Raw genomic sequence first — 25,099 nt, 5'->3', positions numbered from 1 at the left:
TATTCGTGAGATCGTATCACAAGAGACCTGCTCTTTATTTTTACCAGTATTCCAAAGTTATCCTTTTTTTTCCTTATTATTCTTTCGAAATAAAAAACTTATCTTTTTATCTAAAAAAACCCAAATAAAAGAGAAAAAATTTTTTTTTTATAATTTTTTGTCTAAAATTTATGTTTGGAAAGAGTAGACTAGTTTCTTGTTTACCATGTTCTTTACATAAAGTTATGTTGTTTATATTGCTCCAAAAAAGGTGAAATCGCTCACCTTAGGTGCTCCTCACTCCCGGCCCGACAGGAATGTGAGAGGAGGTAAATCATGGTGACTCAGCCAACCAACAGCAGATAGACCTTATGCTACAGTTCTGTTGTTTATAAGAGTTCGGGTATTGTGTAGTGCATTTTTCCGGACGCCGAGGGTATCCGGGATTTCGTGACATTTCGAATCGATTGTCTGATATTTCTAACAAATTGCTTAATAGTTGACGCGTTGAATCATATACATAATAGGATGATTTAGATTGATCATAACAAGATGATTATGATTTTTTTAATTTATTATTACAAAAATAGAATAGTAAACTTGGATATAGCATTTTTTATAAGCTTATAGTTCTGAAAGTGTCTGGCAATTGTAATTTAAGATTACTTAGGCAAATGACGTATTTTATGAGAAATCTGTAGTTATGGTGTTCTAAAAAGCACAAAGTCGAATTGTACTCCACTCCTTTATGGAATATGCTTTTATTTTTTTACATTTTTTTAATATGTCGATTATAATCAGAGTAGGTATCATGTGAGACAGTCTCACGGATCTTTTGAGTCAAATCTCCTCAAATTTATAATAAAAAATATTTTTAACATAACATTATTATTTTTTCGTGGCTGACTTAAATAGGAGATATGCCATCCAAAGTTGATCCGTTGAGACCGTTTCATATGAGTTTTTGTATTAAAATTAATAGTGGAAAATATTACAGTCTTAAGTACTTCTGACGGAGTTTTACTTGCAAATAATAATTGTGGGAGCTAATTTATAGAAAGAATTAATTATATCGCTCTAAATGTGAGATCAAATATGTCCCCTATGTTTATAACTGTTAATAACTATCATGAATAATAATTTTTTTTACATTAAAAATAATTTTTTTTTCATAAGTTAAATTATATATAAATTCGTCTCACAAAATTAACATCGAGTTTTAATATAATATCATACTCTAAAGTAATTTGAGCCAGTGTACCACCTCCATGTACTTTGAGGTTGAATAACTTGTCAATTTTCAAAATAAAATATAATATTTTGATTAATTAGAATAAATGATTAGCATTTAGCGGCTGCTGATGGGTAAAGGGATTATACAAGTGCTGCATTGAAGCTTATCTTATTAGAGCTCTTCGCCGCGCTTTCTGCTACACAGCCGTTGCCGCCGTGGATCCTCTCACACGACGGGCACATAGTCAAACGGCTGTGCTGATTTCAGGGTTTTTAACTCCTTAAGCTCCTTGTGCAGCCGCCGGTTCTCATCAGTCAGCCTGTCGCAGAATTTTCTCAAGAATTCACAGTCTAATTCCATTTGCTTCAACTTTGTCCTGCAAAAATGTACCAATAGAAGTTTTTGATATCATATTTTTGTTTCAAATAAAGTTTAAGATTGAAAATTCTGTCTGAAAACCGATCCGTACTACAACTTCGATATTATTGAATGATTATTATACAATTAAGGATACGAATATGAAACCTGGCTCTTCTGTTTTGGAACCACACTTCAACCTGTCGAGGTCTCAGCTTCAACTCCCTCGCCAAATCTTGCTTCTGCTTCTGATAAATGAGTATTGAACAAAAAGTTATTGTATATAACATTTCAAAAATTTCACATTAATCGAAATAATCTTTAAAGTAGACTAGATTAAAATCACGGTGTGGTAAGAAAATTAAAGGAGAAAAAACTATACTGGATTAAGAGTGCTGTGGCGCTTGAAGCTTTCCTCCAAACGAGCAGACTGAATCTTATTGAGTCTAAGCTTCTTCCTTTCACCAAACCCATCATCTTCTCCACAAGAAACTTTCTGTATTTCAACCTCTTCGCAGCTGCCATGTTCTCTTTCCCTCTTCACACTCAAGTTGGACAAAGACGAAGCAGTACCAGTACTATCTTGTCTGAACAAATAATCAGTCTCACGATCCTTAAAAACCCTGTTGAAATCATCAAAATCTGACCTTTTAGCGACATTAGTCTGATCCTGGGTTCCACCACACAAGCTCAGAGTCAACGACGGCTCGGAAAATTTCCAGAAACGATCGATATCACCTTGGTCTGCAGGTGGTTTTCTTGAATTTTTTGCTTCTCCTGAAGATGGGATTCCCAGTCCTAAAACAAGACGTGTTTTGTATGATTCGTCGAAACCCATTTCTGTTTTTTCAATTAAGATTGGAGGCTTTTTTCGTGGAAATTTTGGAGTTCTGTGTTTGAAGAATGGCGTCTGATGATATATATATCGAAAGAAGCTGCGCTTTTTCCCCCAAGTTATGCATGCGGGGATTATAAAGTAATAACGAAATAATATTTATATGCTGTGATCAAATAATTTACTAATTTAGATTTTATGTTAGGGATTTGAACGAAAATTATTTGTCAGAGTAGCACAATTTTCTTGATGTTGCGGTCTAATTAGCCCTATCGAATCAGTTCCGATAAAATTTGAGTGAATAGTTGTTTTAATGAGTAGTACAATTGGTAGCAGGTCTATTTAATATAATACAAGTATTTATGGTCTGAGTAGATATTTTGTGAGACAGTTTCACGAATCTTTATCTGTTAGACGGGTTAACCCTACCTATATTCACAATAAAAAGTAATATTCTTAGTATAAAAAATAATACTTTTTCATGGATGACCAAAATAAGAGATCCGTCTCACAAAATACAATCCGTGAGATCGTCTCACACAAGTTTTTGTCTTATATTCTGAACAAAAGTTTTGGGTTCGACACATGAGGAGGCACGTACTCCACTTCAAAGAGTTGAGAGTTGTGTGAATAGGGTTCCATTGACTATCATTAAGGTTGTGATTGCATGACTTTTTAAAATTGAAATGCTAAGAGGGGAAAATGTTTAAAAAAAAAAAAACAAAGTGTTACATGTAGTTAGATGGTTGGAAGGTGTTTTAAGAATCTAAATTTTTTTAGAGTGGGTTTCGTATGAGATCGTCTCATGGATCTTAATCTGTGAGACGGGTCAACCATACTCATATTCATAATAAAAAGTAATACTCTTAGCATAAAAAGCAACACTTTTTCATGGATGACCCAAATAAGAGATCCGTCTCACAAATACGACTCGTGAGACCGTCTCACACAAGTTTTTGCCATTTTTTTTTAATATTTTACTATCCAAATTAAGTGTGTAAAATCATTACTAAGAAACTTATATTTTGTATATAAAATAATAATTATTTAAATAAATTCAAAACGATAAGTGATATTTTCTTCTTCAAATGGGTAATAGCATCAAATAAGAGGGGGCTATTTTTTTTATTAAAAAAACATTGAAAATATTTACAACTAAATTTCGGCCAATTTGTTTATATTGTTAATTTTTAGATAATAATGATGATTATATTTATGAGTGAAAGGTAATTAGGCAATTAACAACGCTAGATATCAGTATTTTGTTGGACCATACAACAATACCATTTGGAAAAAGTACGTAAGATATAGGAAATGATTTTCCTTTTTTTAAAATGAAAAACTTCATTAATATTGTTGTTATTGATAATTAAGTTGTTTAATTGTTTTATTAAAATAATAATATTTGTATTATCGAGTTATTTTTAAACTTATTTTAATTGATTAAGCTTAAGAGATTAGGCATATTATGGATGATCAGCAGAGAATACATAAGAATTTAAATAGAGAGACATGTAGCCTTTTTTTACGGAGAATCTAACCTTTTTTTTTATAAAAAAAAATATATATTTTTAGACGTAAAACTTTTAGGCGACAATATCACGAATAAAAAAATATTATTTATTAACCGTTTACAAGCGAGCTACTACTTTCTGGAAATTTTTCTTGTTAATAAATATTTTAAACTTTTATTATTATTATTATTATTTTAAAATACTTCCATAAAACAAACCTAGAGAATTCATAAATCTGATTTTTTAGGCTTCTATATATTTCAATTTCTCTTTACCAATGAAACAAATTTTTTTTTTAATCATCGTCGCAACCAAACATAAAATTGTTTTATAATTCTTAAAAAAACCATTTAAAACACACTACTTTTTAAAGTTAAAAGATTTTGTATCGAAATAGACCCTAATTTATACTACAAAAAAACAAATAAAAAATTTGAACCCCACTTTACTTGTAATTAATCTCCAATTATATAATAATAATAATAATAATATTATTATTATTATTATTATTATTATTATTATATATTATTGTGCCCAACAAGGAGGAAACTAAAAGAAAGAATCCCCTTTAATTTCATTCCATTTCCCCACCTCCTTTTAACATGTCAACTAGAATCATTGTAAATAATGAATAGCTGGGAGACGCATACAACACCAACTTGTTTTTGTCTTGTCATCTCCCAACCCATTAACCTCAAAAAATTATCATCCTTAAAAGGAATTTTTTAAAGTAAAAATTGGGTCATATAATTGTTTTGTACAACAAATTTCAAATTTTTCATTCTGCTTTTTGAAAGTTATAAATAATATTTTTTCATGAATCGGAATTGATTGAATATCTTTATCATAAAATTGACGAATGAGAGTGAGACTGTTTTATATTTTTTTTGTATTTTTTTTCTATTTAATCCATTATCTATCTTCTTGAATGATATAAATAGATGCACAAATAATTGGATTATGAAATTATATAATATATGAATAAAGAATGATGAGTATTTTTGTGGAATAGGAAAGTGGGGGAGTATTGTCATTCTACTGGGCAGTGATCACATACCAAATTATAAATGCATGGTCGGATTTGGTCATTAAAAGTTAGGTTTGTTGATTCAAGGTCACAAACAATATGCACATTCTCATTTTGTGTTACATCATCAAAATTTCACATATTTATCAAACCTAACTTTATACCAAACTAATGATAAATTAAGATTAAATACATTTAAGTTTTGGATATTTTTGTTTTTTTGTTTTTCTTTATCTAGTCATATGAAAGTGTCCACCCTCGTGCCCACATATTTTTTATATACTAGCCACCCACTATATCTACATCGTGTCGACCAATTATATGTAACTCATCTATTGGATGTGATGAAACATATCAAAATTGTGCATCTAATAGGTGAGTGTCGCATCAACGATACTCACATAAGTGTGCAATATGATTGTGCAACATATCAAAATTATATACACACGTACATAGACACACACACACTTGTTTGATAAAATCAAAAGGGGTCTAAAAGAATTGTGCGTTTGCACTTGCATCATCACAACTCTTTTTTCGCCAACGTCCACAATGGTCACAAAAGTGTTCTAAAGTAGATGGTCCCTAATTCAGTTTCTAAATAATATTAGTGATGGATTATTTAGAAAAACCGAGAAATTAGGTCAGTCATTAATATAAGGCAAAAACTCGTAATTGTCTCACACGTCAATTTTTTTAGACGGATCTCCGATCCGACTTGACCCGAATCGACTCATGAAAAAATATTATTTTTGATGTCAAAAGTATTACTTTTTATTACAGGTATGGATCATGCCGACATGTTTCACGGATATAGATCCATAAGACTATATCATATGAAATCTTCTCTTAATATAGATTCAGTGTAAACACTCACAAATTTAATTTAATTTTTTGAAAAGAGTAGGTATCTAATGAGACGGTCTTACGAATCTTTATCTGTGAGACGGGACAACCCTATCAATATTCACAATAAAAAGTAATACTCTTAGCATAAAAAATAATATTTTTTCATGGATGACCCAAATAAGAGATTCATCTAACAAAATCGACTCGTGAGACCGTCTCACACAAGTTTTTATCTTTTGAAAAATAAACAATGTTTTTTCCTAATATTAATTGTCGAGGTTCAAATGTGTAAACAAGTTGAAAACAATATATATCAAATTTGATATTTAAATTTGAGTTTATTTAGCCGAATCAGTATGCAATTGAATTTGATCCGACACAGTTGATCTCATATTTGAATCCATAAATAAATTGATATGGATTCGAATTAACATTCAGGTTCGAGTTCCTTACTTTTTAGATCGATCATAACTAAATATTAGAGTCAACAAAAATAAAATTTAACATGAACTTAAATTGAAAAATATTATAATAATAGTAATAAACATTAAATCTAGTGGACACGTCATCAACTTCGAAAATAAATTAATTTTAAATCTTGAAACAGTTTAGTTATTCGAACAATAATCAAATTTTTGCTAAGGTATTGTACTTTTAAAATTTATTTGATCAGACAAAAGGGACCCGCCAATGATTTGGTATTGATCATGGATTGCGTTTTGGTAACTTCTATTCTAAGTTAAATGATTAACGGAAAATTATATATAAATATCTAAATCAAAGTATAAGTTGTTATTTATTTTTTATAGCATAAAATTTTTGTTTAAACTCCCTAATAATGTCAAAAATATTTTTATTTTTTTACTGAGCCAAAAATGGTATCAGAGTCGTGTAAAATTATTTCAAAAATACAATACTATTATTATTGTGTAATTAAATGTTTGAGCAAGAGATTTTGTCAAAATTATGGATCCAAACATATGTTCGAGACTAATATTTACATGACTTGTTTCAATACTTTGAAATATTTACGAGAAGAGTTGACTTAGGTTAGACGTCAGGAACAAAGATGAACACATAAGAGTCATAAGATAATCTTATAATTAAAAATAATAGGTTCTTAGAAATAGTATCGAATTCATCTAAACTCTTCAGAGATCTTAGAGAGATCCAGAAAACGTTACAAAACTATATTAATCAAATGTACTATATACCACATAAAATTGAAGAAATCGTTGAAAAACAAGAAGAAATTCTAGGAACATTAAATTATATTCCAAAAAAAAATTCAAACAATAGAACAACAAATAAGTTCTAATAAAAGAATATCGAAAGGAAGGTTACAACAATCATTTGGTACTAAACCTTTATTACACCAAATAGGGAAGACCAAGGTAATGTCAAAACCTTTAACCGACGAATAAAAAATGATAAACTGTGAGGAACAATCTATAAAATTCAGTGGATATAACCCGAATGCACTCCGGTCAAAGAAGTACAATTTTTAGTTTATTATACGGAAGTATGATGAACTATGTAAAAAAATCATCTAAATTATAGTATATATGCTGGAAACCTTGTGTAACTATATGTCTTTAAGCTACATGTCTTTAAGAACAGGTTCAATAGGTACAAAAATGCCGCATACAAAATTCAAGGAGCTAAAAGATAATTTTGAAAATATTTAAGTGAATAGGGATGTCAAACAAAAATTTTTGGGGCTATGGAGTTGGGATAAATTGAAATTTGAGAATTAAGAGTTATTGCCAAATTGCCCAATGATTAATTGGCAAACTATATTTATGAGAGGATAAGGTTTTGTGGCGTCCATTGGTAGTTCTTGTTTTTCCGCTCAGCCAGCCAACATTGCCCAATGCCAAGTCCTATCGATGTTCATCAGTCGGGTGACCCTGTCGAATAGAGCTTGTCCACTATGGTTTGCTTCACTATCATGTTTTGTAGACTATTGCGTTATTTCGAGAATTTACCCAGTACACATCGAACGATAGCAACTGCGAATTTTTATATCATAAAAAACAGTGAAACGTGTCTGATATAAAGTAGTACTACAACACAATTATCAGTACTCATATTAATTTCATCAAGACGCCTAAGTGGCAATATTAACACATTTTATTTTCTCAAATAATATAAGGATGGTATGAATGAAGAGAAGGATTGTTATATGTCATTTACATGGAAATAGAACTTTGATGGTGCCAATAGCAAAGTACAAGATATCTTTTAACCTCAATGGGTAAAAGGGCTTATCATTCTAGCAATGACTTTCATTAAAGCAAAGTCTTTTGGCACTACCACCCTATCACTTTCTATCCTCTATTCTTACCCTTTAGTTTTAAAATGATCATTATTTATAATTTTAGAAATGATAAAGAAATTTTTTTTTCAAATAAATATCATTCACAAAAATATGTAATGTAGACTAATAAATTTATTAGCTTATTATATTATACCTAACTAGAATAATAACTTCTATATTCAATTGTATTAAATTTTACCTAATTGAATTAAATATAAGATACAAATTTTTATTTTTATAAAATAAAAGAATCTGACAAATCATTTCATCATAGCTTTGGAAGACTCTTTTGTGGGATTAGGAAAAAAAGAAAGAGAGAGAGTAGAAAATACCTATCCTTATTCCCATGAAATCCAACACACTTTTCCACCCTATTTCACCCTTTGGTTTCACTTTTATTTATACTTTCTTAGTGAAAATCTAAACCACTATGTATTCATGTATGGTTCCTCTAAGTTGATCTAAATTTTTATTTTCCCCATTTAGTTAATATAAGTTTGGTAATATAAGTTTGGTTATAGTCAAATAATTTGATTAATTTTTATTTTTTGTCATTTTCGTTGACATCATATTGCTGATTTGATATCATATATTAATTATATGTCTAATCACCACAATCAGCGCTCTAACAAAAAAAACTAAAATTTTTTAAAAAAAACAAGTTATTGAGCAAATATTAAATTTATATGAGTAAAAATAATTTGATACACGAATTATTGATTAAATAACAAATTGGTACAACAATTTTTGTTCTAATTGTACATATAGACCGAATTTGGGCTCATTTTCGATGAAATTTAACTAAAAAGTCTATTTTTCCCTTTAGCACACAAAATGTATACAATTAGTATTTATTTTAAATTAAGCATGTTTGTATATTATATTTTAGAAGTAAAAAATAATGTGGTTAAAATTTTGATTTGTACATAGTTTTTAATATATTAGATAGATTAAATAGATTATACCTTTCTTGAAAAGATTATTATCTATGTAATTTTAAATAAATAAATTGATAATATACAAAATAAATTATATGTTTTTTTATTTAGATAAAAATTTATTGAATTTTTTTAATTTGAGCAAAATTCTTATTCTTGACTTGAAAATTAATTTAAATTTTCAAAATATATTTTATGTGAGAAACCCGTCGAGACAATGATCAAACCGACTTATTGTGCCACAAATTTTCAAAATTGACGTGTGAGAAAATTGTGATATCCAATCAAAGATTTCGATTGGAATCAATTCTATGGAAATGCTTGTATGCATGATTATGTTCTAAATGTGGCTTTTGATTGAGCCCTAGCCTATTACGTTAGTTATAATAGTTTGAGAGGTTGGGAAATAAAGGGAAAAAAGACGACCGTAATCACGTGTTTTAATTGGTGAAAGAGCTAGATTAATTATTCAAGATTTTTGAAATCAGAAATTTTAATATCGGATGGGTTAAGATGACGGAAATATAAATCGGAGGTGTTGAAAAACAATCTCAATTGATTATTTTAAATCTTTCCGAGCTTATGAAATCTCTAAAATTTTGGAGTTTTTATTAAAAGATCATTCATTCTACGTAATAAATGTCATATTTTCTTAAAGAATCTATCGACTCTTCTTCTTTCCTTTAAAATTTGAATCCATATTAACACTACAAATTTTAGGTTGTATTTGGATTGATGAATTTGAAATCCATGGATTAAGAATGAAACAGTAGATAAAATCTTAAATTTATATCTTAATTATTTACACATTAGTTACACAAAGTAGAATGAATTTCAAATGCATATGTTATTGAGTTAACTTGAAATATATCAATCCCAACACAACCTCAATGTATTTTGAGGTTTAAGAGACTATCGATTTGAAGAGGAACTTGGTTTTTTATACTTAAAGTTGTAAAGACATACTGGCCTTGCTAGGATTTGTTTGTATCATAATTTTCCATCTTTTTAATGGAAAATGTAAAGAGTTATCAGCCATGGTTGTTGATTGAGTGAGCAACAACGAATACGTGGTTTGACTTGAATTTTGTGAAGAAGCAACACTAAAAATATAACACAAACTATAAATTTAACACTACAATGGTTTGAATCTGCATTCCAACTTCATGTATTTGGAGGTTGAAGAGACTATCAATTTGAAAATAATAATAAATTATATACTGAAGTTGTAAAATGTCAACCTTTTTTTTTTTTATATCAGTGCTTCAAAAACTTTGGAAATGTATAGTTTAATGTTCTGTGCTAATGGCATGTTCACAATCAATGTAGCTGGAGGGAACAGAACAGACAATCAAATACTTGAAACTCACAAGTTTTATTATGAAGGAGAACATCACAGTCATGCGAGGAAAGGTTGAAAACACACGTAGAGAAACAAGGAAACAAGCACTGAGAGAAACATGATCAGTTTTCACACCGAGAAAGGAAAACCAAGAACATAACCACCATGCCGAATCTCCGCTCTGACTTGTCTTTGTCCAAGACATACCCGCTGACAAGGATTATCTAATGATATTATCTACACATTCATATTCAACTGAACCGAGTTGAATGTGAATGTATTACGGAAAGTAAGAACTTAGAGAGAAGACAATTATTAAAAAAGAACAATGCTCTTCTCTGAGATTTCATTAACCTCTGTCATACATCAATTTGCAGCAACCTTCTCTGCAACCTCACTATCTTTTGCAGCTCCATCATTTTCCCTACAAGCATCTGGTGCCAAACGGTCAGAAGATCCAGCATTAACGTTCTCATGTGCCTTTACTTCTTCATGTACAATCACGTTTTCATCTTTATTTTCCGCTTCTGTACCTTGAGCAACTTCAAAAGTTTTGTCCGTCTTATTTGCTTCCCTAAACTCATCATTCTTAATTGTTTCTTTCCCTTCAGTATATGCTAGTTTATCATTCTTATCACCTCCAAGGAGTTCTTTATCTTCAAGATTTAATACGGGATTCTTCTCTGCACTTGCAGCTACTTCAAAACCTTTGGCGCTATGGTGATCGTCTCCTTTCCCTGTGAAAGATCCATCTCCCTGAACATTCTCTTCAATGAAATCTTCATCATTGTCCTCCATCGAATGAGCTTCTTCACCATGGGTCTCGTTCTCATTTTCATTTTCAGATTCGTTCTCTACTACCTCCTCATTAATCTCATCACCTCTGTTTCCCCTCCATTCTAGACGCCGCATCCGCCTTCTCAAATCACCCAACTCCCTCTCCATCAAGAATAATCTTTCCTTCAAAATCAGATTCTCCTCCTCCAATTGAGCAATATGGGTATCCTGATCATCCACTCGATTCTCCAGCACATTATGATACTCCATCCCACCAACACTGTTTGGATTATATATCATCTCGAAACGGCTCAAGTCATGATCCAATCTCCTCTCCACCTCGACGTGCTCCTCCACATCACTCTCGCTGGAACATCCTTCATCTTCCTCCTCATCCTCATGAGCCTCGATTTCATGCCCAGGCGATCTTAACCTAATCAACCCCTTCATTGACCCATATCCATCAACACCCCATTCTTCCTTAGCCATATCCACCAAAACCTCCCTGGATGGAGAGAATGTAGGAGTAGGCAAAACTGCAGGTGTCACTGGACATGGAGAAACTAAGGAAGCGATACCGCCACTCTTCTTTGCTCTAATTAAAAAGGAAGTAGTATTCCTAGGAGCAAATGGAGCAGATCTGCTATTATTGTTGTTAGCACCACCCACATTCATATGTGTGGTATAGTTCTTATTATACTTCTTCTTTGGGAAGAATTTCCGGGTCTTTAATTGATTCTGATACTGCAACTCATTCAAAGTAGGAGGCTTGTAGTTATTAAAATTCGAACTCCCGACACCACCACCGCTAATGGCGTTGATGCCTCCACCAATTCCACCAGCATTAGAGCCAGCCTTTAAGGACTTCTGCTGCTCCTTTCTCCTGTTGTCTACCTTTTTGCCCTTCCAACTACTCCTTGGCCCCAATGCTTTGTTAAAGGTAGAATGAGGCGGTTGCATCGCACCAGGATTAGGGTTATGGAACTGTGACGGAGGAGCCCACAAGCCATAACTCCGGTTCATCAGAGCCATCTGCCGACAAGACGTGTAACCAATCAGATTACCCAAATTAGAAATAAATGGAGGATTTGCAAAGGGTTTACTCAATATTAAACACAATTACCTGTGGCTGAGGCTGGTGGTGCGGATTCATTTGATTCATACTGATCAAGTTCTGATTCATGTTCATCAATTGCTGCTGCTGTTGATTCATCATTGCAGCTTGCTCGTTCATCTCTATGTTTACGGCTAATCGATCAAACTGGAAGAAAAATAATAATAAAGAGGTAAATCCAATCCTTAAACACGGGAAATTCAAGATATATTTTACGCATCAATACAACAATGAAATTCATACAACAGATTTCAACTTGACAAGTAACATTACATAAAGAACATAGTATGTTACCCTATTTTCATCTTTTCCATAAACAAAGGCTTAACAAATTACCCTAGATTGTGTAGCAAAAGAATGGTAAAGAAATAGAAAACAGGGGCTGCAACTATGCAATCAAACAATATATATTTCAGCAATCAAGAAATGTGTAATGATATAGAGAAGGTAATTCTAAATTACAATGATTCTTTAATTCCATATTATAATTAGAAATAACAAGGATAACGGAAACTTTGAAGTTTCCTTCTTAATTCTAGGGACAGAGCATAAAATTGTGAATCATTCTTAACATGGCATCTTCAAACCGTGAACCATCAAACCACCTAATTCTTGGGTGAGATAAAACGAACATCGTCCTTCAATTATTGGCATAACCTGGCTTGGAAATTCAGAATTCAAAGTAAAAATCCTCAATTAATATCGGCATATCTCATATTTCCGTTAATCGAAAATGAACAATATCAGATGAAGATTCAATACGCGATCCGGTACAATGCTTAAAATTCAAAATAGAATTAGGCATAAAAAATTGTTATTTCATTCCTTACATTTTCAGTTTGATTCTTGATAAATCAACATAAATTGTCATAGTTTAAATTTACAAGTTTAGATTAAAGATCTAAGGATCCATAGCCATGAAGTTTTTCAGTTAGATCCTCAGAAAACGAAGAATCTTACCCCCAAACTGTAGCTGGTAGCGTAGTAAACACTGATTCGAAGCTTAAATGGAGCTCCCAACTTGAATTTTTGGAAGAAAACCCATGAGGAAAATTGGGGCTTTTTTTCTGTTTCTACCCGTTGGTAACGTTTGTCATGCGGTTTTTTAATTAAATAAATAATATAATCAATTCTATTTATTTTATTAAAGTTTGTGGACATGATAATAACCGCATAAGAAAGACACTAATTTTTTCTTTCAACTTTACTCTTATATAATACTAATATTACACTTTTGTTTTTTTTTAAATTTCAACACACACTTTTATTTTTATTTTTTTATTTCAACAATCATTTAGTCCTTCCATAATTTGTCAAATTTCACTTTAGTTCATCGATAATGATAAAAAAAAATTGTATACACGCATCGCGTTTGTAGAGTAACTAGTATCATATTAAAGTTGAGGACATGATAGTAACTACTTAGAAAGAACACCAAATTTTTTTCCAACTTTACCTTTATATGATACTAATATTACACTTTTGTTTTTTGTTTTTATTTTTTTAAATTTCAACACACATTTTTATTTTTATTTATTTTATTTCAACAATTCAAATATCAATTTAGTCCCTCTATAATTTATCAAATTTCACTTCATTGATAATAATAATAAAAAAAGACGGTCCACAACTAGTATAAATAAAAATTAACCAGAATATCAACAAAACATTTAACGTCATAAAACGGGGTCCTGGAAAATTAAGTGATAACCGGACTCAAACCCCGGCTTTTTTGTTAGTTTTTTATTTTCTAAATTAAAAATTTTAATTACTAAAATCACTATTATTTTTTAAAAAAAACTTTAATTTTTAAAAAATACATATACATATAATAAATAAATCAATATATTATGATTATTAACCACGAATATCCTAAGAATAACAATATTGTTAATACTAACAACAATAAATAATATGAAATAAATTAATAATAATAGTGAATAATAAAAATAATGATTTTAACAAAACTAACAACAAAATAAAATAAAAATGAGATACTTCTACAAATTTAAATACAATTATGTCAGCAAATGTGTCAAGTATTTCTTAATTTCAAAATAGTTATTAATTTTTTAATGTTAGCTTATATGAAAAAAATTAACATGCTTGACTTTAAAAATGAATTTATTAATAACGTTAATTATTGAAATATGAGGCATATAAATTTTGTTTTAATTTAAGAGAGCGAGTGGCCATCTTGTACTCCATTGATTACTTACTACCCAGGCAACCAAGGCCACAATATTCAATTCAATTTCATAAAAGAATGCACAAAGGTAACTTCATTTGCACAGCACAATCTCAGTGCAGCTTCCAACAAATCATAGATTCATCCTCTAGTATTTCCTCAAAATCCACAACCAAAGTAGCAAATGATACACACAGAAAATAAGACCCCCTAAGCAGCATATTCTACTGAACAGTAACCATACATCCGAACCACAACCAGAACCAGAACTCGAACTCATTATCATAAATGCTACACAACAACGAAATCAGCGGATTTACGCACCATGTGTACTCATACAAGCCTACATGATTTACATTCTTGACCTATGTATGTATATAAGAAAAGATAAGATCCACAACTAAAGAACACAGCAAGTCTGCAAACCAACAGCTTCAAAAACCTGCACCAAATGTGAATAATCATTTTTGTCGCCAATATTATGATCAAACAAATTTAATATACACATTTATATTTAAGACTAATATCTGACACCCTTTCAAATCTTACCATTAGTTGATATTTCCAAGCAGCCATTGTTCTCTGCTTTTTCATCGTCCTGTTGGGATGCAGTTTCCTACAGAAAAATCAGCCATTTTGTCTCATAAATGTTGACCAAAGAAAAGGAAGTGGAAAACTATTCAAAAACGTAACAGTGAAAGCGTAATGTAGTTGCAATGCAAATCTCTGTTTTTGAAATATGAGCGAGCAAATAAGATAGCACATCAACATAACATCAAAGATGACTTAAAAAAGAAGAGAAAAACCTAGATATCTATGAACTTGCATGTAAAAAATCATCCACAAATGCATATTATATATGACCAAATTTGTTGGTGCGCAACAAAAGGCGATTCTCTAATAACAGGAAACTACCTTAGAGTCTCCTATGGTTCTTTCAACAGCAACTGTTGTTGTTACTTCTTGAATAGTAATGATTTTATCTATACATACACTGGTTTTGACTTCACCAACGGGAGTCTGATCAAATGGCACCACAACGTTATCAATCTGGGGCACACTTAATTTCTCACTCAAACTGCACAAAAAGAAAAAATGAACTTGTATAGAGAATCAATATGCAGCATCAACAACATGAATTGATAGGTCTGAGAGTACCATAGGGTGGCAGCTTCTAGTTCAAGTTGTGTTGACACATCTTTCTCTTTCCTTCTCTTTTTGTTACTTGGTCTTTGCTCCAGTAAGTTATCAGCACACCGTTTCAGCCACGAAAAAGAAGCAGTGATAGGTGAAGATGATTTCAGAGACTTTGTTATATCATGTTCAAAACCATTGCTAATGTTATCGTTTTGATCCAAAGCTAATTCATTTTGCGGATTCAAAAAGCTTGAAGATTTCTGAATATTTGCCTGCAAAGTGGATAGGTGCATCTCCTTTTCAGCAATACTATCCAATCTGTCTTTCAAATCTTCCAATTTTTTCAAACTATCTATCTGAGCAAGAATCTCCTCTCTATCTGCACGTAGCAATTCCCTTTGTTTCCCCAGCTTCTCTCTCTGCACCTTAAGCTCGTCTATAGAATTATTCAGCTCTGCCCATTCCTGGTCCCTCTTCTCCCGATCCAGATTTATTTCCTTTCTTTCAGCATCCAGTCTCTTCATTTCAGAGTTAACATGCTCTAGTTCCTTTTGCACAGTTTCTTTGAGAGAATTAATATGTTGGAGTTCTTTCTTTTTATCTTCCTCGATCTCCATTTCTCTTTCTTTAAGATAGCTCTCAATTTCCTCACGCCTTTTACTAACACAATTCTCCAGCTCTTCTTTCTGCAACTCCATATCGAGCAAGAAATCTGAACGTTCTTTCTGAAACTTACTGAACCACTCAGAGCGTTCATGCTCAAGTTCACTCATAAATGCTTCGCGATCACGGGAAAGTGACTCAAGATCTTGTTTATATTGATCTCTCATTGCAGTCCTCTCTGCTATCAAACTATCACGCTCATTCTTCAGAAATTTAGAGATGATTAACTTCTCTTCAGCAATATGCTCAGCTTGTCTTGCCAGCTCTTCTCTTTTCTCATCAATTGACTCCCACTCAGCTTCAAATTTCGCCTTCTCTTCTTTTAAGCGTTCTGCCTCAGCATCAATTTCCTGCTTTTGAGCACTTACAATGTCGATCTCTTCTTTGAGTCTCAATTCAAGTGCGATAAATTCATTTGTTTCACTTGTCATCGCCTTCACTTTCTCTTCTGCATCATTAATAAATTTTTTCTTCTTCTCCAGAGAATCCAAAGACCTTTGCAGGTCTATCATTTTCTGACTGATCTCTTCTTTCTCGACTTGGAGAGAGCGTTTCTTCGATTCCAACTCTTCTTCTGCAGTGAAAAGATTCTTCTCTTTCTCTTCAACTAAATTTGACCTCTCCTCCACTTCTTTTTCACGTTCTTGAAGACGTTTTGATTCAATATCCAGTTCAAATTCTCTTTCCGAGATATACTCCTCTCTTTGCTTCATATCTAACTCTCTTAACTCCCATGCACGTCTCTTCGCATTCATTTCATCTTCCATTAATTTGCGTCTATTTACTAACTCTGTCTCAAAAGCAGAGTTCTTCTTCTGAAGAGCGGCTTCATGATTAGAAATTATTTCTTGAACATTATCCTGCAAGGTACCAATGGGAAAATTGAGGAGGGGACGGAAAGTTCCAGGGTGAATAGCATTCGCCTTCTAAAATAATTATTTATCCCTAAATCGGTACATGAACTAAAATGAATGTTTTGCATGTAACTTTTGAAGCACCTATATGCACAAGCAAATTGATGCTCATGCTGCATACACAGATATCGGTACATGAACAAAAATGAATGTTTTGCATGTAACTTTTGAAGCACCTATATACACAAGAAAATTGCTGCTCATGCTACATACACAGATATGATTACATACATACAGTGATACACTGATATANACTGATATATATATATATATATATATATATATATATATAAGTTCGACCGTTTGTATCCTGACTTATTTCATTTAGAGCAGTTTACTTACAGATTCTTTACTGGAAAGTTTAGCTTGTAACAGAAGTAAATCTTCCTCCTTCTTGAGAAGATCACACTCTCTTCTGATCACAGCCTAGAACCAAGCAAAATTTTAAAATAAATTACCGCGTTAATAATCCTATATCCAAGACTTACCAATACAGGAAACAAAGAGGAGAACTAATAATGAAATATATAAGCATAATGACTTATTGGCAACCAAAGAAATTGAAAATCATATGTTAACCTCCTCTCTTGCTGACAAAGAACTTGTTCTCAATTCCAGGGCTAGTTTTTCCTCATTCAGGGATCTTTGGTCTTTCTCCAAGCTTGACTTCAAATCCTCCATCTTTTTTTCAAATCTCTCCAACTCTTGACTTCTAGTGAAGACATAATCCTCCCTCTGGTTTAGCAAGCCCTGCGCTTCAAGTAGTCTTTCTTGTGTAAGTTGCTGAGCTTTCTGCCTTTCGGATAAGGATAGCCTCTCATGCTGGATGTCTTTCTCTTTAACATCAAGCCTTCATAATAATGACAAAACGGGTATCATCAACCACTTCAGAAAGTTAATAAATGAAATAAAAACTTACTCTGACTTCAATGTCGTCATACGCCTCCTTAGATCATCTTCACGTTCTTCAACTTCATGCAACTTCCTTTCAGCGATTCGATGGTAGCGACTAGCCTCTGATTCCAAACATTCAGCTGCTCTCCGTTTCTCCTCGACCTCTAACAACTTATTATTAGCGTCTTCCACCATATTTTGTGCCTCAGCATATTTACTTTCTGCAGCAACTTTCGCCTCTGCATATTCTGCCCGCAGCTCATGCAATGTCTTCTCGATCTGAGGAAAACATTGAGTCAGGAACACATTGCGATGAATCTAAAATACTTATGCAAAGTATATATCATAACAAAATTACATTCTTAAGACATTCTTTCTCAATTCCAAGTGCCTTCCTCAGACTATCTTCCCGCTTCTTGGCACCTGCCAAATCAGAGACATGAGAAGCCTGTAACCGCTTATACTTCAGTTCAGTAGATTCGGCCACAGATTTAGCTTCCTCGAACTTTGAAAGCCACTCCTTTCTCTCCAGAATGAGAAGGCCCATGTGATGTTGGTGTTCGTATAACTATAAAAGCCAGTGCAGGTAACGTCAATGGCTAACAAATACTACACGCGTAAATACACTTATTTACACCAATACAATCGCGGAAAAGATAAGACATTAAAATATCCAATACAGTGAGTAATTAATGAAATATTTCCCGCTGTAATACTTGAAACCAAAAATCAAAGCATAAACTTAGCAATAATCGCTAAGAAACAAACGCTCATTTTCTTAATATTCTCTAGCAAGGAAGAACGAACAAAAACAAAAACCACCCAATGAATCTTTTAAATGCTAAAATTAAAACCCACTCCAGAAAATCGAGAGAATTACTAAAAAAAAAAGAACTACTCCAAAAAATTACAACACAGGAAACACACAAGAAAGAAAACTCAAAACGTTAATTTATACCTCAGCTTCAAGTTTTGCGATGTATGCTATCAACGCAGCTTTATCCCTCCGTTTAATGGAATCTTCATCAAAGCCTGATTCTTTCAGCCTTTTCCACAAAACTTCATCGGTCAAAGGGGTTTTCAAAGCCCTAACTGAACCTGGATTCGGAGAAAGTGCAACGGTGGCAGGTGCCCTGGGTGTCAGTGCTAACTTCTCCGTTTGAGAACTCGAGCTAGCCATCAATTGATCGAAACCCTGTAATCGCAATGCTTCAAAAAATCCCCTTTTTTCTCAAATTTCTGCTTCGAATGGCTGGAATTTGAGTTCGGTGTGATTCTGCAGTTCAGAAAGGCGTGGACTCCACTACCTACTTTTTGTTCCACCATTTCATTTATTTCTCCCTTTTATGATGCTCTCTCGATATTCGACGCCGTTTCCGGGTTTAATAAGGGGAAGTGGAATCGGGTGGGTTGTCAAAGTAATATTAAATGGAGAAGTTAATAATTATTGCCATAATTAGATTATAAAACCTATTTATTTATGGCAGTTGACCGAGGATTACTTACACATTCGTCAATCTTTTATTTTTCAATAATGACTAGGTCAAGTGCATTACCTTTCCCAAATTTAGAAGATATTATATGTTTTAGACTGGGTGGTCGAGCTGAGTTCGAATAGCTCGAGTCGATCTCGAGTAATTTCTGAGTTTTGCTCGAATAACTCGCGAGTATTTGAAAATCACTTGCCACCATCAACCAAACCATTTCATATAGCCAAATTAAGCAGCCAAAAAAAAAAAAATCTTTGGAACAACGAGAAAAACGTGAGATGGCTTAGCATATGCTTGAGTCGGTATAGGATTTAGAGAACGCGAAGTGTGATTTTCCATAGAGGAAGGAAAAAAAAGAGGGAATGAAAGAATAATAAATACTAGTTATTATGCACACACGATGCGTGTGTGTACAATCTTTTTTATTATTATCGATGGACTAAAGTGAAATTTGACAAATTATGAAGGGACTAAATTGATATTTGAATTGTTGAAATAAAAATAAAAGTGTGTGTTGAAATTAAAACAAAAAAAACAAAAAACAAAAGTGTAATATTAATATCATATAAGGGTAAAATTGAAAAAAAAAAGTTGGTGTCCTCTCTAGGTAGTTATTATCATGTACTCACACTTAATATAATACTAGTAACCGTGGCACACGCGTTGCGTGTGTCCTGAATACATGTGGCTAATATATTAAATATTCATGATATTACAACATAATGACGTCACAACATAAAGAAGAGAGTTTATTTTTCATAGTGGCTAGTTTGGAGAAGAAATAATATTATTTTTCACGTGAGCAGTTTCCTTATGACGGTGAATATAATATTATTTGTTAAAAAAAAATATAATATAAAAAATAAGAAAAGGTAAAATAGGAAAGAAAGTTGGTGTCCTCATAGAGCGGTTATTATTAGGGGCTCAACTATAATAAAATAGTAAATAGTAAATATAAAAAAATTAAAAAGGGTAAAACAGGAAAGAAAGTTGGTGTCCTCATAGAGCGGTTATTATTAGGACCTCATACTTAATATAATAGTATAGATTATAGATTTATTTATTTATTTTATTAATAATATACCTTTTTCTTTTTGTTTATTATCTTATTGTGAGATGAAAAAATGTGTTGACAATTATCATATTAGGTTATTATTATTATTATCTATAAATATACATAGTTAAATCTATAAAATATCGGGTAAATATACTCAACAATTTATGCTATATACGATGTATATGGCATAATGCAATTCATAAAAATCTCTCATGCTTTGAATTTATACAAAATATGTTCGAGCATGTCATTTTCTTTTAAAAAAAAGTTTATAAAGGTTAAAAAAAAATACCAAAAAAAGACGTAAAGTTTTTATTTTGATGTGAAAAGGCCTCAACGATCTAGGAATTGCAATACAATAATTTCCAATTCTAGGATGTAGAATGGATATAAAAAACTTATTTTATACATTAAATAATTTATAAAATTCAAAACAAAAATCATAAACACATGAACAATTAAAATTAGATATAAAATGTAATAATATATTAAAAATAAATTTATTATCGTGAGAAAACTAACTTTATTACAACCTGATCTAAATAATAGCTAATAATATTATATATCGCAGTATGAAAAACAAATTACCTTTATCAATAATTCCAAATTATATTTTCCCAACTTTTAATGCTTATTTACATTAAAATTATATATTTTTATTGAACATTTTTGAAAAAAAAATGACACCAAAATCCAAATCGAACATCCCTCTGCTATATCTGACACGATCAGGTATAAATTTTTTTGTTTTTAATCTTAATTTTAATTTTCAAATACAACCACAGCTGTACGGCTGTACTACCACATCATATAGGCAATATGATGAGGCCAAGGTGTTGGGGAATTACACCGAAGCGATGTCGACCAAGATGATAATAGTACCCCAAAACTTGCGGAATAAAATAACCAACAAGAACACAAAGATTTACGTGGTTCACCCAATATAGGCTACGTCCACGGAGCACTGCAACTTTTATAACTGGAAGAAATATTACAACAAGTGTATACACCAATACACTCAATATTTCTCACACTCTCAACCCGAGTATACCGAGAAAATAATTTCTCTAACTCACACAAGAGAATTCCCGCACTCAAGAAAAAAATACACTCTTTTTTTCTATGCACTCTCTATTTATCAAAGTTAAAAAGCATTTGATTTTGGGATACAATAAATGAAGGAATCGAGTTCTATTTATAACTAAGTTCTTCCTGCAGTTTTTCTAAACCTTCCGATGTGGGATGAAATATTCTGAATATTTTATTTGCGTGGGTCCCTCCACTTGCCTAACAATTCTCCAACTTGAAGACTTGATTTCAATCATGTCTTCACACCATCGGTGCAGCAGCTCATATATCTCCATTTATACTTGCAGTCCAACTGAAGTTGAACACAACTTCAGTTTGTCCATGGTTACCGTCTTCGTGAGCATATCGGCTGGATTTTTACTTCCAGGAATCTTCTCCAGCATCAAGACTCCATCTTCCAGCACTGATCTGATGAAATGGTACCTAACCTGTATATGCTTTGTCCTAGCATGATAAACAGGATTTTTTGCTAAATGAATAGCACTCTGACTGTCACAGTGTAATGTGCTATCTTCAAGCTTCTGACCCAATTCCTCCAGAAAGGATTTCAACCATATCATCTCCTTGCTAGCTTCTGTAACTGCAACATATTCAGCCTCAGTAGTCGAAAGCGCAACAATCTTTTGCAGCTTAGACACCCAGCTTACAACTGTACCACCTAATGTGAACACATATCCAGTAGTACTTTTCCTGCCATCCAGGTCACCACCCATATCGGCATCGACAAAACCCTGTAAGCCAAATTTTGATCTCCTGAAGCATAAAGAACAACTAGCAGTACCTTTCAAATACCTGAGAATCCACTTAACTGCTTCCCAGTGTTGCTTTCCTGGATTACTCATAAACCTGCTCACAACTCCCACTGCATGTGCTATGTCTGGTCTTGTGCACACCATTGCATACATGAGGCTTCCGACAGCAGAAGCATAAGGAACCTTATTCATATAAGCCTGCTCCTGCTCCGTCGATGGTGATTGTGCTTTGGTTAGTTTGAAATGACTAGCCAAAGGAGTACTCACAGATTTAGCTTCATCCATATTAAATCTGCTAACCACCTTTTTCACGTACTCTTCTTGAGATAACTTCAAGAATCCATTCACCCGGTCTCTGAAGATCCTCATTCCAAGGATTTGCTTTGCAGCACCCAAATCCTTCATGGCAAATTCCTTTGATAAATCTTTCTTGAGTTTATCAATTTCTTCCAGACAAGCTCCAGCTATCAGCATATCATCTACATATAGCAGTAGTATGATATAAGAACCGTCAAACTTTTTCACATAACAGCAGTGATCAGCTTGACACCTTAGGAATCCATTTTCACTCATGAATCCATCAAACTTCTTGTACCACTGTCTTGGAGCTTGTTTGAGACCGTACAAGCTCTTCTGAAGTTTGCACACCATTCTCTCTTTTCCCCGTACTTCAAAGCCCTGTGGCTGCTTCATATAAATTTCTTCATCTAGGTCACCGTGAAGAAACGCAGTCTTTACATCCAACTGCTCCAAATGTAAGTCTTCCTTCGCCACTAGTCCAAGTACAGTCCTGATAGTGGTTAATTTAACCACCGGAGAGAAAATCTCGGTGTAATCAATTCCTTCCCGTTGTTGGAAGCCTTTTACAACAAGTCTTGCCTTGTACCGCTTGCTACCATCATGCTCTTCTTTTAACCGGTACACCCACTTGTTATGTAACGCCTTTTTGCCTTGCGGAAGTTCTGTCAACTCCCACGTCTGATTGGATGACAGTGAATCCATCTCATCTTCCATGGCCAACTCCCACTTGGTTGAATCATCATTTTGCATTGCCTCTTCATAAGTCTCCGGTTCACCTTTGTCTGTCAGCAAAATATAGTGAAGTGCAGGGGAGTATCTATCAGGTGGTCTAATGGTTCTCAAAGATCTCCTGAGTTCAATCACCGGAGTTTGTGGGTCATCATCTTGTGCAGTTTCTTCTTCATCTTCCTGGTTACTGGTTTTCGATTCATTCACAGGAATGTTTGTCAATGGCACTTCATCAGTCTTCTCGACTTCAGGACATTCATCTCCAGCTCCAATGTCTGACTTGTCCTTGTACAGAAGTTTCTCATTAAAGATTACATCCCTGCTCCGAATGATCTTCCGATTTTGGTCATCCCAGAAACGATAACCAAACTCATTATCTCCATAACCAATAAAGAAGCACTTCTTTGATTTCGGATCAAGTTTTGTTCTGCTTGCTGAATCAATATGAACATAGGATAGACATCCAAACACTTTCAAGAAAGAAAGGTTTACTTCTTTGCCGCTCCAAACCTCTTCGGGTATTTTGTAGTCCAGTGGTACCGAAGGTCCTCTGTTGATCAGATATGCTGCAGTGTTAACAGCATCAGCCCAGAATGATTTTGGCAATCCAGAATGCAATCTCATGCTCCTTGCGCGTTCATTCAAGGTCCTGTTCATCCTTTCAGCTACACCATTCTGTTGAGGTGTACCAGGAATGGTTTTCTCCATCTTGATCCCGTTCTGTGCACAATATTTCTTGAACTCATCATCTTCATATTCTCCACCATTGTCAGACCGTAAGCACTTCACCTTCAAGTTGGTCTCATTTTCCACCATGGCTTTCCACCTTTTAAAGGTCTCGTAAACATCAGATTTATTTTTCAGAAAATAAACCCAAACTTTTCTACTCGAATCGTCAATGAATGTGACATAGTATCTCGAGCCTCCAAGGGATGTCACAGGAGATGGTCCCCATACAGCAGTATGAACCAGCTCCAACTTTGCTGCTTTCGGTTCTCTACCGCCTTTTGAAAAGTTCACCTTCTTCTGCTTTCCAAAGATACAGCTTTCACATAGTTGGTGTTCAACAGTCTTTAATTCTGGTAGCTTTCCTTTTGACACCAACATCTTCATTCCCTTCTCACTCATGTGTCCAAGTCTATAATGCCATAGACTTAAATTGGCTCCAGCATCCACAGCTGCTAATGTGTCTCTGCAACTGGAAGTCATATACAGTGTTCCAGTTTTCTTTCCTCGAGCAACAATCATGGCTCCTTTGTTCACTTTCCAGGAACCATCACCGAAGGTCACATTATGGCCTTCATCATCGAGCTGTCTCACAGAGATCAGATTGCATGTCAATTTTGGTACATGTCTGACTTTGTTGATTTTCCAGACAGATCCATTTGACATCTTCATCCGTACATCACCCATACCAACAATTTCCAAGGGTTTTCCATCAGCCAGGAAAACTTTTCCGTAATCGCCAGCGATGTAATTATCAAATACATCGCGATCACCAGTGGTATGAAACGAAGCTCCCGAGTCCATAACCCAAGAATCAACAGGGCTTTCCATGGATAATAGCAGAGCATCATGTACTTCATCAGTGACAGCATTG

At 33.2% G+C, this 25,099-nt stretch overlaps 2 protein-coding genes, 1 long non-coding RNA gene and 1 pseudogene across 6 annotated transcripts in view; 1 reads left to right on the top strand and 3 right to left on the bottom strand.

Moving 5' to 3' along the window:
• Positions 1–25,099, top strand: part of LOC140986062 (uncharacterized) — a 76,529-nt gene that overhangs the window by 18,143 nt on the left and 33,287 nt on the right. The gene's annotated exons all lie outside the window — the stretch shown is intronic.
• On the bottom strand, positions 1,223–2,513 carry LOC140986720 (homeobox-leucine zipper protein HAT22-like; annotated as a pseudogene).
• LOC140986414 (uncharacterized) lies at positions 10,410–13,388 on the bottom strand. Its single transcript, XM_073454647.1, has 3 exons — positions 13,247–13,388; positions 12,296–12,433; positions 10,410–12,204 (listed from the first exon to the last, which is right to left on the bottom strand). Exons 2-3 carry the CDS (start codon positions 12,404–12,406, stop codon positions 10,762–10,764), a joined length of 1,554 nt encoding a protein of 517 aa, XP_073310748.1. The 5' UTR covers positions 12,407–12,433; positions 13,247–13,388; the 3' UTR covers positions 10,410–10,761.
• LOC140986111 (nuclear matrix constituent protein 1b-like) lies at positions 14,572–19,422 on the bottom strand. 4 transcript variants are annotated; one of them, XM_073454115.1, is made up of 9 exons: positions 19,041–19,422; positions 18,441–18,650; positions 18,108–18,361; positions 17,768–18,038; positions 17,531–17,614; positions 15,633–17,134; positions 15,390–15,552; positions 15,009–15,072; positions 14,572–14,916 (listed from the first exon to the last, which is right to left on the bottom strand). In XM_073454115.1, exons 1-8 carry the CDS (start codon positions 19,260–19,262, stop codon positions 15,013–15,015), a joined length of 2,766 nt encoding a protein of 921 aa, XP_073310216.1. In that variant the 5' UTR covers positions 19,263–19,422; the 3' UTR covers positions 14,572–14,916; positions 15,009–15,012. The 4 variants fall into 4 exon arrangements, with proteins under 4 accessions (XP_073310216.1, XP_073310214.1, XP_073310215.1 ...); XM_073454113.1 differs by having other exon boundaries at positions 15,009–15,090; positions 19,041–19,421; XM_073454114.1 differs by having other exon boundaries at positions 15,024–15,090; positions 19,041–19,421.

The sequence above is a fragment of the Primulina huaijiensis genome, chromosome 10 (genome assembly GCF_012295235.1).
Source record: "Primulina huaijiensis isolate GDHJ02 chromosome 10, ASM1229523v2, whole genome shotgun sequence".
In the NCBI taxonomy this organism is placed as follows: Eukaryota; Viridiplantae; Streptophyta; class Magnoliopsida; order Lamiales; family Gesneriaceae; genus Primulina; species Primulina huaijiensis.
The sequence above is the reverse complement of the archived record's forward strand: the minus strand, read 5'-3'. Positions and strand labels throughout refer to the sequence as shown.

Excerpts from the sequence above, each read along its gene's own strand:
- LOC140986111 (XM_073454112.1), bottom strand. The coding sequence starts at position 19,262 with ATGGCTAGCTCGAGTTCTCAAACGGAGAAGTTAGCACTGACACCCAGG. Across the intron at positions 18,651-19,040 it reads TCGCAAAACTTGAAGCTGAG|TTATACGAACACCAACATCA; the intron begins GTATAAATTAAC and ends TGGCTTTTATAG. Across the intron at positions 18,039-18,107 it reads ATGACGACATTGAAGTCAGA|GCTTGATGTTAAAGAGAAAG; the intron begins GTAAGTTTTTAT and ends ATTATTATGAAG.
- LOC140986414 (XM_073454647.1), bottom strand. The coding sequence starts at position 12,406 with ATGAACGAGCAAGCTGCAATGATGAATCAACAGCAGCAGCAATTGATG. Across the intron at positions 12,205-12,295 it reads ACCACCAGCCTCAGCCACAG|ATGGCTCTGATGAACCGGAG; the intron begins GTAATTGTGTTT and ends TCTTGTCGGCAG.